At 41.3% G+C, this 13,032-nt stretch overlaps 2 protein-coding genes across 2 annotated transcripts; both read right to left on the reverse strand.

Annotated features, from left to right (window-relative positions):
- Window positions 1-592: 592 nt before the first annotated feature.
- On the reverse strand, window positions 593-2,090 carry LOC147313050 (fatty acid-binding protein, brain). Its single transcript, XM_086265014.1, has 4 exons — window positions 1,934-2,090; window positions 1,625-1,797; window positions 1,239-1,340; window positions 593-869 (listed from the first exon to the last, which is right to left on the reverse strand). Exons 1-4 carry the CDS (start codon window positions 2,004-2,006, stop codon window positions 819-821), a joined length of 399 nt encoding a protein of 132 aa, XP_086121140.1. The 5' UTR covers window positions 2,007-2,090; the 3' UTR covers window positions 593-818.
- A 4,356-nt stretch (window positions 2,091-6,446) lies between these two features.
- On the reverse strand, window positions 6,447-8,872 carry LOC147313051 (uncharacterized). The gene is made up of 9 exons (XM_086264509.1): window positions 8,812-8,872; window positions 8,275-8,613; window positions 7,854-8,126; window positions 7,694-7,717; window positions 7,443-7,529; window positions 7,311-7,357; window positions 6,968-7,024; window positions 6,768-6,842; window positions 6,447-6,683 (listed from the first exon to the last, which is right to left on the reverse strand). The coding sequence occupies exons 1-9, from the start codon at window positions 8,870-8,872 to the stop codon at window positions 6,573-6,575; spliced, it is 1,074 nt and encodes a 357-aa protein (XP_086120635.1). The 3' UTR covers window positions 6,447-6,572.
- Window positions 8,873-13,032: the final 4,160 nt, after the last annotated feature.

Raw genomic sequence — 13,032 nt, forward strand, 5'->3', positions numbered from 1 at the left:
CTGATTACCTTGATTTGCTGATTCATAGCAGGAGGAGAAGAACAATTGCTGGAAAGACTGACTGCTCTTCAATACCTAAAAGTACTTGGTAATTAAAACCACGAGAGCTAAGTGAATCAAATATGTGATCACATCTAAAGCATGGAGCAAAGTTGTCTGAGAGATTAAGGTTATCATGGTCCTGGGTCTTCGATCCAGTGTTTTGAGTTTTTGCTGTGGACTAATGATTCATGGTTTTTAATTTAAGGAATAAGTTTGTTCAAGCTTCATATTATTTGTCTAGAGTTTTGTATTTCTAGTGCCTCTGAGGTTTGGTTATCTATATTTCTAGTTCTTTGTTTCTTGTTTGAGCATGTTAGTTCCCTTTCTGCCTCTCCAGTCGTGTCTGGTCTCGGGGGATGTTTGGTCTCCCTGTTTGTTTTGTCGAGTTTGTATGTCTTAGTCGTGGTTTCTTTGTTAGTCACTTCCTGTTTTAATTTGATAGTCAATTATCTTGTGTACGTTATGCTTTCCCTTCGCCTGTCTGTTAGATTCTGTTCAGCTGTTCAGTTTAACACCATATCACTACATCAAGCAAGAGGCAAATAATAAATTCTTGTTTTTCCCTTTTTTATTTTGTATTTCCGCACAGGGTTGCAAAGATGATCCATCCATCATGACAGAAATGTATTCATATAAAAAAACTTACAAAATTTGTGCAGCTTGCAGCTTGCTTTTACATATGGAGGAGGATGAAGTGCAAAGAGAAGCATACAGTCAACAATATTTATAAACCCATCACTTCTTGGACAGTTTTGGGAGGCTGTCACTCAGAGCACTCATGCCTTCTCATAGGTGCGCACTGCGTGGATGTCTTCGAAGGTCAGATTCTGCACAGGAGAGAGGACAGAAAGTATGATTCTCAAGTTTACTTAATTAAATATATATAAAAGAATCCTCATTTGCTAAATCAGCAAATCATCATATAATTGTTATAGGAAAATTCCAGACCAATTGTAAATCAGTCTTGGTTGGACTGATCTACTGGACCTCATCTACTGCATAAAATCATCAAAATCAATTTTATGTTGTTACAAAGCTTATTAGGCTCAGAAAGCAACTGACAATCATTTAATTCAAGGAATTGCATTATAAAAAAAACCATGTTGTTTGTCTGTCTCCAAAAGTGCTCTCAAAATGTATAGAAAGTCTATATACAGCAAATGTTCATATATATATATAGATTAAGGTTGTCTTACCATGACCATCTTGTCGTCCTTGATTTCTCTGACAAACTTGGTCTCTTTGCCGTCCCACTTCTGGACGTGGACCAGCTTGTCTCCCTCCAGAGTCACTGTGGACTGAAAAGACGAAAAGAAGGGAATGCATTTTGCATGAGAAGTGGAGAAATAATGCAATTTATAAATGATTTGAAGAAATATTTAATTTAAAGTCCAGGTAAAAGTTGAACCCAACCACTGACACGAGTGTAAAATGATTGAATTTGCATTTAATCACCACAGTGAACATACAATTTGGATTTTGCTTTCTTGTACTTTGAAATACATTTTATTTTTTTTAATGATAATCAGACCACAATCAAAAAGCTGTAAATCTTTCTTTTATTCATTCATTGTCAACTCACTTTGCAGTTCCTGTCATCAGCAGTGGTTTCATCAAACTCCTCTCCCAGCTTGAAGGAGATCTCTGTGTTCTTGAAGGTGCTCTGGGTGCGGATCACCACCTTGTCTCCCTCCTGGCTGATGATTACAGTCGGCTTGGTCACATTGCCAACCTGCCTGGTGGCAAAGCCAACACCTAAGTAAAGGACAGGGGTGATAATATACCTGGGTTACAAGTCTCCTTCATCTATTTTTAATCACAACGTTTTTGTGCAAAAGAATATTGCATTTGTGTATTTAAAAAGAAAGAAAAAAGAAAGTTTGTTACTTACCAAGTCCTTTCATATACTCATCGAAATTCTCACTTTCAATCAGTTTCCAAGTGGCACAGAAGGCGTCGACCATGGTGAAGGTTTGCAGAGAGGCAAAGTTATCTCCAAAGCACACTGAGCAAGCTGCAGCTTATGCAGGTTCACCCCCCTTATGTTATTTTATAGCTTCTTATTATTATGCATGCAGGTGGGTGTCACCGGGCATCCTATTGGCTCAGGAGATTTTCACTGGGTTGTGACTGGATACTTGAATTGGGTCATATTCTTGACAAGGGTAAGAAAAAAAGAAAGCTAAATGTGTCCATTTATATGCTTGATGATGTAATTACTCTCATTCAGGGATGCCAGTGGGTTTGGGGATAGGAATCATTGCCATATGTCAAGCTAGGGAATTTAACATTTAAAAGTAATGGAGTAAAGAATAATTTTGCAATTATATTTCATCAAAAATAAGGCAAAGTTAATGACTATAGCTTGCAATCTGTGTTTTTAAAAATAAGATTGTGTTCAGAGGTTTTAGAGAACGAGCTACTTGTCTATGAGGTTCATGAGTTAACCCATACTCAGGGGCGGTCCGAGCCTGTTTGGTGTCCTAGGCGAACACTCCCCCCACCCCCCGGACACACACTCACACACATCAAACATATTAAGGATTACATTAACATATTTTATTGTGAAAACTGTTGTCAGAACCATACTGAATTGAATTTAACCATATAAATATATAGTGAAAGACAGAGAGAGAGAGAGAGAGAGAGTATGCAAGTGGTTAACAAACTGTCATTATAATTCGTCACACACTAAGAATAGCAGACAAATCAACAATACAGCTCTTCCAATTAATGGCTAATTAATATTGTGCTGAAAACAGTCCAAAAGATTCAATAAGCCACATCAGTGTGTACTGTCTGTCTACTGTTTACTATCATAGCCAAGTAGCTAACAAAGGTAAACAGAAGTTTTCCAAATCCCTATAAATGTTATCTTGTTTCAGAATACATAACCTGCCATTATCCAAAGACACATCTGCTTACGTGTATCTTTTGCTCATTTCTCCTCTTCTTCTTTTCTCTTTTTTTTCTAAACTGAGGACCTGATGGCAAATTTGACCTTTTCTTCTCCATCTTCCATTAGTAATTTTGCACTCCACTATCAACACCCAACCCCACAGCATAAATAGACCTACACCTTAATGCACAGATTCGGGTTGTATAGAGTTTTTTTTTTCTGGGATTTCACACAACCCAGGAAAATAATTAATACATAATGGACTTGGATTTACAATATTATGAATCGTTATTTGGAAGCAGCACGCCCCCTCCCCTTTTGACAGGCGATGTGTGAGCAGCAGCAGCAAGCAGACGCTCCGATGGCCCTCGCGCTCACTTTTAGGTTATATGTGTGTGATAAAATTTAGAAAACACATCGGTGCAAATTATAAATCTATATCACAATGTTTTCAGTTTTTGTGTTTGTTGTAGGGCTTTCAACGTTAATGCCTTAACGGCATCATTACGATTAACCTGATTCAAATTTTTAATGCAATCAACCCATCTGGAGCTCAGAATGGACAAACTTTGGACAAACTGCCCAAAATGCGTTGACATTTCAGGAATTTTGAGTCAGTCTGTGCTCCAGATGGATTAATTGCATTAAAAAAAATTTAATTGTGTTAATCATGATGACGGAGTTAACATTGACAGCCCTGTTTGTTTGTTTTTATTTATTTATTTTTATTTGGTTATTAGGCACTACTCCAAACAGCCAGAGAACCCCCGCCACCCCGCCCCTCTCCTCCCTGTGCAGCAAGCAGCAGGCGCACCTCGTTAATGAAGGGCGCCCTTACTCCCCACAAATGGGCAAAAGAAAACCGTTCAGTGCCTGTACAATTCCTAAAATGCACTGGCATGATGTCGGGGCAGCGTAGGTGAGAGGAACTTTTTTTTGCAATGCCATGATGCCGCCCTGGGCAAATGCCCATGTCGCCCATATCAAAAACCGCCACTGCCCACTACTTATATTTCTTTTACTTCGTTTTATCTTCTGTTTCCTGTAGGGACGCGTCAGTGAAGCAGAATCACTTTATTTGACAGCCTTTTGTCCTTAACTGCATTAATGACCCCCACAGCTACAATGTCTTCATGCTCAACACACACACTAATTACTGTGACTGAATCCCTGTGCGTGTGTGTGTAACTTTCTCAAACTGTAAAAATGATGGCGTCACATCTGATTCAAGCACCAAGTTTTCAGTTACATAAAGCAAAGCAAACTTCTTGTTATGGTTAACAATAAACCCATTCATGAAGGATTTATAAAGACAAATACTCTCTTCTGATATTGTCCAGTTCACAAGATAAGATATTTATACAGTACGTTGCGTTTTACATATCAGATATGAAACATGCTAATTTTATCACTTTGTTTAGTTGTTTCAGTTTCATCATCTGAATTGTAAGCTTAAAAATCCACAAACTGCAAATCTTGTTATCCAAGAAAACAAACACAGTACAGTCAGTACTTTTATCATTGCAGTAAAATGAGAAGGACACATGCATAATGCTGGAGTTATCCTGCTCATTTACTGGAAAGCATATTATCCATAAAATACAGCTGAAGAAACTTTATTTTATTTTGATTTCTTTCCACGATCTCTGAAGACTCTCTGCCGCCACTCTGTGGTGAGATATAGAGTAGCAGTACAGAAATGTATTTTGTTTAAGCTCAGCTTTGCATATGTAGTTTTTCTTAAGAATAAATGTAATACTTTTGTGCTGCATCACAATGACATGTCCTCCAGAGTTTTAAAACTAAACTAAAATAGCTGCGTTTGGAAAGTTGCAGGAACCTTTGAATAGTTACTCCTATAAAAAAATGTTATGTGTTACTACTTGTTGCCCCTGATCTCTGCAGTGGACGTAAAAAGTTACCATTACACATTAAGCAAAAACAGTCACATTGACTAAAAGTATTTGACATTAAAGTAAACCAGAACTCTCCACCAAAGTACAGATATTTGTTTAATTATTCAGAATATCAGAGTTTCTGTTTCTATATCAATACATAACAGGGAATTCAATCTCAAAAAGAAAAACAGATTTTATTTAGATTTTTTTATGTGGTAAATTCCAACTTTCCCAAACTAAAATAGTAATGTGTTTAACAGTAGATGGACTTCCCTCCGGTCCAGTTGTGGTTGGTGACACATGTGAACCGGTGCATGATGTGGTGGAAGGTGCAGCCCTTGTAGCTGAATCCCTACTCACATATGCAGATGGCACTGTAGTTTTCAGCAGTCTTGGGCACCATGTTGGTACATTGCTTGATCAAAATCCAACTCAAGTGGGCGCCATCAACTTTGATGATGAAGTAAACTCTGGGCTCTGCTATTTCAGCAGGGTGAGCTGGATAATACAGATATCAGTGTCTTGACCCGTGGACACTCAGAGATTTTGGTCAATATTGACATGACTGCATCACACAGTTGCTGCAGATTTGTCAGCTGCACTTCTATGATGTAAATCTCCCCTTTACCACATCCTAAAGATGCTCTATTGGATTAAGATCTGGAGACAATTTGAGCACGGTGACCTGTGGCTCAGGTGGCAGAGCGGCTATGTTCACTTAAATTTCCTTTCTTGCCCGTTCTGATGTTCGGTTTGACTGTGCTGCCACTTGATTGACTGACTAGACATTTACACCACCTAATCAAGTGGGTGACGAGTATTCGGTTCCTCCTACAGTCAGGAACAGAAACTGCCACAATGACACACACGTTGTGTTGTCTTATTTCACGATACTGCTCTCTCTGCCAGTATCAAGTACACATTTTCTTGTCTATAAAATGAAGCAGGCTGATCTCTCTTACTGATGTTTAGTGTTTCTGTCACTAAACCAGGAAGTGTTTTTGTGGTTAAAAAAACAAAACAAAAGGACGCAGTAATAGAGAAACAATTCCACAGTTACCCAGCGCAGCTGACTTCACTGACTTTTTAGGTTGTTTAATTATTAAGATTTCTTATATTTGAAAAGTTTAGTACTCAATATAGTATTAATAAAAAAGCTGACCCACTGCCTTATGAAATAATGACATGTGATAAGTGTGGGTGTTACTGAGGGAGGTGTCATTTCTTGGTAGCAGCTCAAACTGTGTGTATGTGGAAATAGCAGCAGATGTCTGGTAGTTTCCTCTTTTTTAAAAATTAAACTTCAACATACACAACTTTGGCAGAAAAAGTCAAAAGACAAACGTGCTACTGAGGTCTGGTAATGTTCATGAAAATGCTATAAAAAGCTCAGTTTACACAGTCTTTTAACTATCACTGGCTTTTTTTTACACAAGTTTCTGCTTTTGTTTCTCTATTAATTACAAGAAAGTAAATTAGCAGCACTGCAATAGTTCTAAATTCCAGTAAAGCACAGGAAAGAGCACACGTGTAATCCAATGTATTTAATTATTCATTAATTTATTTATTTTCCAAAACCATAAACAACAAATAAACAAAATAGACAGTAAAATAAACTAGATTTATTTTATAAACCCTTCAGTATACCCATGTAATGTTGAAGTAGACGATATAACTCTAAATATAAGATCCAAATAACAGTATTAAAACATGTAATCTTTAAATACAGTATCTTATTTGGTGATGGTGGAATACAGGTTGCTGGGATCAGTGGAGACTTCAAGAGAAGCTGAGGGAGCTTTCACTGTGCTGTATGTCACAGTGGTACCTTCATCATCGTGGACCTAAAAGGAAAAATGACACAACAAATTTTACCCAACACAAAACCTCATCATGCTGTGAATAATGTCACTCTCATAAACACTTACCTGAGCACTGGCCTTACTGTTGGCCTTCTTAGTGTAGTTGATGGAAGCATAGTTAACACCATCCTCAAGATCATCCTACACAGTGGACACAACAGAATGACACCTTTAAATAATTATATTAAATCGTTATCATCATATATCGAACAAAGATCATAGTTACTCTGAGAGTAACTATAACTCCTGATACTGTTTGATCTCACCATCTCCTGACTGTTTCCTGGATCAGACTGAATCTCAGCTGGGTTTAAACCTAATCCCTGCACAAACACAGGTAAGTAACATATGAATTACATATTTTATTCCATTACATACGTACATAAATATCAGTCCTGGGTTTACTACTACACCCAGGACTGGTAAAACATTAGAATTAGCTGTATTACGGAGGATTTAACATACTGATAGGCAGCTGTTTGTGATGTTTTACTTTGTTTATTTTACTTTGTTTGTTTATTTACTTTGTTTTTATGTTCATAATTGTATGTTCACATTATCTATTATGCCCATGTTTTTTACAGTAAAGCCATTGCCATCTTTACTTACTTCAGTGTTTAAACCAACAGCATTGTCTTCCCTTTGTGTTTTTTTCCCTGAAAAGAAATTTAATTTTCACACTGAAGTCTAAACTTTATTAAACAGTTGTTGGTGATATGTTTAATCTGGAAATGTTCGCACCTTTCATTTTCTTCCATATGACGAATGCTACAATAATTAAGAGTGCTACTAAACATGCAAGAACAATAATATACAGCAATGATGAACCTGTAAAACCAAATTATAATGTTAATGTGGTCACTGGTGCAGTTATGATGAGCTGAAAGCAACAAATTGTAGCAAGAGACTGAAACACACTGAGAGTTACTGAGCAAGGTAAAAAATGAATGATAAGACAAAGAGATGGACAGAAAGAAATAGTTTGCCATTACCTCCATCTGATGATTCATCCCCATCTGAAAAAATACACAAATTTAAAAAGAAGAGTGTGTTCACGTAATACAAACTTTGTTATCTTTACAACAGTCATGACAAACACAGGTGTGATATTTCTATTTTGTGTTATTGTGTTATTAAAGTTAATATTCTCACCTGTTGTCCCACCTGAGGACTGACGGCTGAAAGGAAACAGCTGCACTTTCCCATTGTTCATATTCATCACATTACACTTTAATGACTCAAAAAACTTCTGATTAAGGTGAGATGTTGTAAATGTCACAGTGGCAGTGCAGCCTGGTGGTGATATCTGCATGTCTGAGGATTTCTCTTCACCCTCATAGATCCACTGTACTGTGTGTGTACATGAATCATACTCCAACACAGAGCAGGACAAGATGACTGTACCATTGTTCTCATCTTCAGTCACTTCAGTCGTACAGATGGAGACATGTTGAGAGAGAAAAACAAACAATAAAGATAATTAACTTCATCACTGTGGTCATACTTACTGTAAGATTTTAGTTTGTTTCTCTAACAGGACATTTTGATGTGAAAGGATGATGTAAATACTCACTGTTGATGACGGACAGAGAAGAACAGGATTTTCCACAGTGTTGTTGGTCTTGTGATGTGTAGTGTCTGCAGGTGTAGGGACCAGCATCATGAACTGTGATGTTCTTTATGACCAGAGAACAGTTTGCTGTAACACTCAGTCTGTCTGATTTATTTTTGTGCTTTTCTTCAATCAAACCGAGATGAATCAGCCTGACTGTGTCAGCAACATTCAAACGTCTGAAGATCCAGTCAGTTCTGCTACACTCAGGCTGACCAACTGTCACATTTTGACAAGGCAAAGTGACCTCATCACCAAGTCTGACCAGGAATGTGGGGCCATGTTGTCCAGTTACTGCTGCTGTGGAAAAGAGAAATACATTTGGAAAATAAACTGTAACATGGATATGACTGTGATGTTCATAGTTAGTGTGAGAATTAGCTCACCCCTGGTTTCAAAGGTTCAACAGAAAGTTGCAAACAAAACATGGCTGCCTCAGTTAGAGGATGAATGATGTAACATCAGGTTATTCATTTATAACGTGTTGTGTGTTCTTACCTTTAAACTGAAGCATGAGTATCAGGAACAGAAACATTTGAATCCATCTGAACTCAGCCATCGTGCTTCTCCGTCTCTCTCAGTCTCTACTCTTGCTCTCACGTTCACAAGTGAGGCAGTAACAAAGATGAATACAGCACTGACTTCCTGCTCACTTCCTCATAGTGACATCAACAACACACTTGCTGGATGAATTTGGTTCTCAGTACGGAAGATCTCTAACTTGCCTGTGACGTTTAAACATCAAATATATGAAAAAGCTTTTCCACATTCTACGTTTATTCGATGCAATTTGCAAGTTTTTTGTTATTTCAGTACGTCACAGGGAGGACTCCAGTAGAGGAGAATAGAGGAAGTTAAACGTGTGAAAACTAAGAGCTGAAATAAATGTTTGCATGAACGCATCTCTTCTGTAAATGTAGTTTATTCTGCAAAAGCAGAAAGTGTGTTTGATCATGTTTCTCGCAGCACAAATTAGTTTGTGATGGAATTCAAGTCTTTACGTCCACAATGAAGCATAGTGATACTGCAGCAGTCACCACTTGGAGCAGCTAGATAAAAACACAGATAAGATGTGTTAGTGGTCTGAGACCTTTTGGCACCTCATTGCACCAGTGAAGTCATTTATTTCTGAGAAATGAAGGGGAAGTGTTTTGTTGAGACGGTTGGTACAACAGCAGCAGAGCTCTGGAGGGTTGAGCCTGTAATGATGACCAGATAAACACCAGAACCACAAATGGTTAACACACTGACGAGTTTCTCACTGGACTGTCTTTAGACTTCCCACCATCTTAAACACAACACGCCTGTTAATGTTGTTTCGAGATGTTTTACTGCAAGTGGTTTTTGATTTTTGTGAAACTATAGTAACTTGATTTCAAACTATGAGTAATGTTCACATGAAGCTCTGTTCCTGAATTACGCCTCGGTATGATTTGTTAAAACACAACAGTTACATTAATTACGGGTGCATTTATATGTTTTAGATAAATATCAGAGCTCATCACAAACAAATGTAGCCTCATCAGCATTAAAATAAAATAAATACACAAACAAATGAATAACTCTGTCATTATTTTTTTTTTATTTATCAATATATTCAACTAGTGTCCTGTTTAATGTATTATTTTATTGTTCCTGTGCTTGAATCATGAAATAATTTAGCTAGTGAACAGACCGTAACATCTGATTGGCTACATGCACTTTAGGGCATGGACCTTCCCTCACAGTAAACCTTTGTATTATTGCTGTTTCTGTGTCACTAAATACACTGTGAAGAGTTGTTAGGCGCAGAGTGAAGAGGTGTGATCTTTAAATATCCGGTTGATTTGCCAACATAGAGCCTGTCTGAAAAAAATCTCCAGTGTTCTCGGAGATGTCAGGTCCCGTTAGTGTAACAGCTGCCTGGCTCTGCTCTGCTGCGGTCAGCTGACCTCATGATGTCCGCGGAGAGCAGCCCGCTCCTGGTGTTCCAGATGAACCGGTGAGGGTGAGACAGATGTGCTGTGGACTCAACTTTTCAGGAGCTGCTACTAAAGTAAATACTGAGAATACTTTGTGCACAAACAAACAAACAAACAAACAAACAAACAAAAAAACATTTCTTAGGATGCTTTAAAGACGACAATCCTCACAACTAAACTATGGCGCCATCTATGGCAAAGTGCCATTCACTACAGCTAGATGAACCTGTGACACATCTGGAGCTGGTTTCATTCTAAGCTGAAAACTTCCTGTTTCATGTTCAATACATCAGACATGATCTTTGTATTCTGCATTCTGCTTTTATTTACTGCTGCATTATAAATGGTCTATAAAATCAATCAACACAAACATCTAAACATTCTATTCAGATTTTTACAAAATCAAATATATTTGTTTAATAGTTTACAGCACGCTGCTCATTTTTCTTTTTGGATGTAGACACAAAATCAGCTCAGTTTCAAGTACAGGTAGAATGCATTCATTACAATGATTAATGGAAGTTGAAATAAAATTTTTCAACCATGTGTTAATGGTTGAAAATCGCTACCTTATCGTGGTGGAGGGGTTTGTGTGTCCCAGGGATCCCAGGGGCTATGTTGTCTGGGGGCTTTTGCCCCCTGGTAGGGTCTCCCATGGCAAACTGGTCCTGGGTGAGGGACCAGACAAAGAGCGATTCAGAAGACCCCCATGAAAAGAATATCGAGGGAACAGTTTACCCTGCCCGGGATAGGGTTACCGGGGCCCCGCCCTGGAGCCAGGCCCGGGGAGGGTGCCCGAGGGCGAGCGTCTGGTGGCCGGGCCTTAGTCCATGGGGCCCGGCCGGGCACAGCCCGAAGAGGAGACATGGGCCCATCCTCCCGCAGGCCCACCACCCGCAGGAGGCGCCATAGGGGTCGGGTGCATTGTGAGCCGGGTGGCGGCCAGGAGCGGAGGCCCTGGCGGACCGACCCCCGGCTGCCAAGACTGGCAATAGGGACATGGAATGTCACCTCTCTGGTGGGGAAGGAGCCTGAGTTGGTGCGTGAGGTTGAGAGGTACCGGCTAGATATAGTTGGGCTCACCTCTACGCATTGTCTGGGCTCTGGAACCAGTCTCCTGGAGAGGGGCTGGACTCTGTCTCAGTCTGGAGTTGCCCCTGGTGAGAGGCGGCGGGCTGGGGTGGGTATTCTTATATCCCCTCGGCTTGCTGCCGGTACGTTGGGGTTTTTCCCGGTGGACGAGAGGGTTTGTTCCCTGCGCCTTAGGGTCGGGGAACGGGTCCTGACTGTCATCTGCGCTTATGCGCCGAGTGGCAGTTCGGAGTACCCAGCCTTCTTAGAGTCCCTGGGGGGGGTGCTGGAAGGTGCTCCACCTGGAGACTCTGTTGTCCTGCTGGGAGACTTCAATGCTCACGTGGGTAACGACAGCGAGACCTGGAGGGGCGTGATTGGGAGGAACGGCCTCCCTGATCTGAACCCGAGCGGTGCTTTGTTATTGGACTTCTGTGCTAATCACAGTTTGGCCATAACGAACACCCTGTTCGAACATAAGAGTGTCCATAAGTGCACGTGGCACCAGGATGCTCTAGGCCGTAGGTCGATGATCGATTTTGTAATCGTATCACCAGACCTGCGACCATATGTTCTGGACACTCGGGTAAAGAGAGGGGCTGAGCTGTCAACTGATCACCACCTGGTGGTGAGTTGGATCAGGTGGCGGGGGAGGACGCTGGACAGACCTGGTGCACCTAAACGCGTAGTGAGGGTGTGCTGGGAACGTCTAGCAGAGGCCCCAGTCCGCGAGATCTTCAACGCACACCTCCGGCAGAGCTTCAACAGCATTCCGAGGGAGACTGGGGACATTGAGTCCGAATGGACCATGTTCAGCGTCTCCATTGCCGAAGCTGCTGCATTGAGCTGCGGCCGCAAGGTGGTTGGTGCCTGCCGTGGTGGTAATCCCCGAACCAAATGGTGGACACCAGAGGTGAAGGGAGCCACCAGGCTGAAGAAGGAGGCCTATCGGGCTTGGTTAGCCTGTGGGACTCCGGAGGCAGCCGACAGGTATCGACAGGCCAAGCGGAATGCGGCTCGGGCAGTGGCTGAAGCAAAAACTCGGGTGTGGGAGGAGTTCGGAGAGGCCATGGAAAAAGACTTTCGGACTGCCTCGAAGAGATTCTGGCAAACCGTCAGGCGTCTCAGGAGGGGAAAGCGGTGCTCTACCTGCACTGTGTATAGTGCTGGCGGAGCGCTGTTGACGTCGACTGAGAAAATTGTCGGGCGGTGGAAGGAATACTTCGAGGACCTCCTTAATCCCACTGACACGTCTTCCGGGGAGGAAGCAGAGTCTGGGGATGAGGGGTGTGACCCACCAATTTCCGGGGGCGAGGTCACTGAGGCAGTTAAACAACTCCTTGGTGGCAGAGCCCCTGGTGTCGATGAGGTCCGCCCCGAGTTCCTGAAGGCTCTGGACGTTGTAGGGCTGTCTTGGTTGACACGTCTCTGCAATGTTGCGTGGAGATCAGGGGCAGTACCTGTGGACTGGCAGACCGGGGTGGTGGTCCCCATCTTCAAGAAGGGGGACCGGAGGGTGTGTTCCAACTACAGGGGGATCACACTCCTCAGCCTCCCCGGGAAAGTCTATGCCAGGGTGCTGGAGAGGAGGGTTCGTCCGCTAGTCGAACCTCGGATACAGGAGGAACAATGCGGTTTTCGTCCTGGTCGCGGAACACTGGACCAGCTCTTTGTCCTCTCGAGGATA

This window comes from Aulonocara sp. 'chitande type north' Nkhata Bay, linkage group LG15 (genome assembly GCF_057382095.1).
Source record: "Aulonocara sp. 'chitande type north' Nkhata Bay isolate Kocher_YH1m ecotype deep benthic linkage group LG15, A_spYH_male_GT1.1, whole genome shotgun sequence".
Classification (NCBI taxonomy): Eukaryota; Metazoa; Chordata; class Actinopteri; order Cichliformes; family Cichlidae; genus Aulonocara; species Aulonocara sp. 'chitande type north' Nkhata Bay.

Bases quoted from the DNA above. Each gene is read 5' to 3' on its own strand.
- LOC147313050 (XM_086265014.1), bottom strand. From the start codon at position 2,006: ATGGTCGACGCCTTCTGTGCCACTTGGAAACTGATTGAAAGTGAGAAT. The intron at 1,798-1,933 runs GTAAGTAACAAA...TCCTTTACTTAG, and splicing joins TGAGTATATGAAAGGACTTG to GTGTTGGCTTTGCCACCAGG. The intron at 870-1,238 runs GTAAGACAACCT...TCTCCTGTGCAG, and splicing joins AGGACGACAAGATGGTCATG to AATCTGACCTTCGAAGACAT.
- LOC147313051 (XM_086264509.1), bottom strand. From the start codon at position 8,872: ATGGCTGAGTTCAGATGGATTCAAATGTTTCTGTTCCTGATACTCATG. The intron at 8,127-8,274 runs GTGAGTATTTAC...GTACGACTGAAG, and splicing joins TTCTCTGTCCGTCATCAACA to TGACTGAAGATGAGAACAAT. The intron at 6,684-6,767 runs GTAAGTGTTTAT...TTTTCCTTTTAG, and splicing joins ACAGTAAGGCCAGTGCTCAG to GTCCACGATGATGAAGGTAC.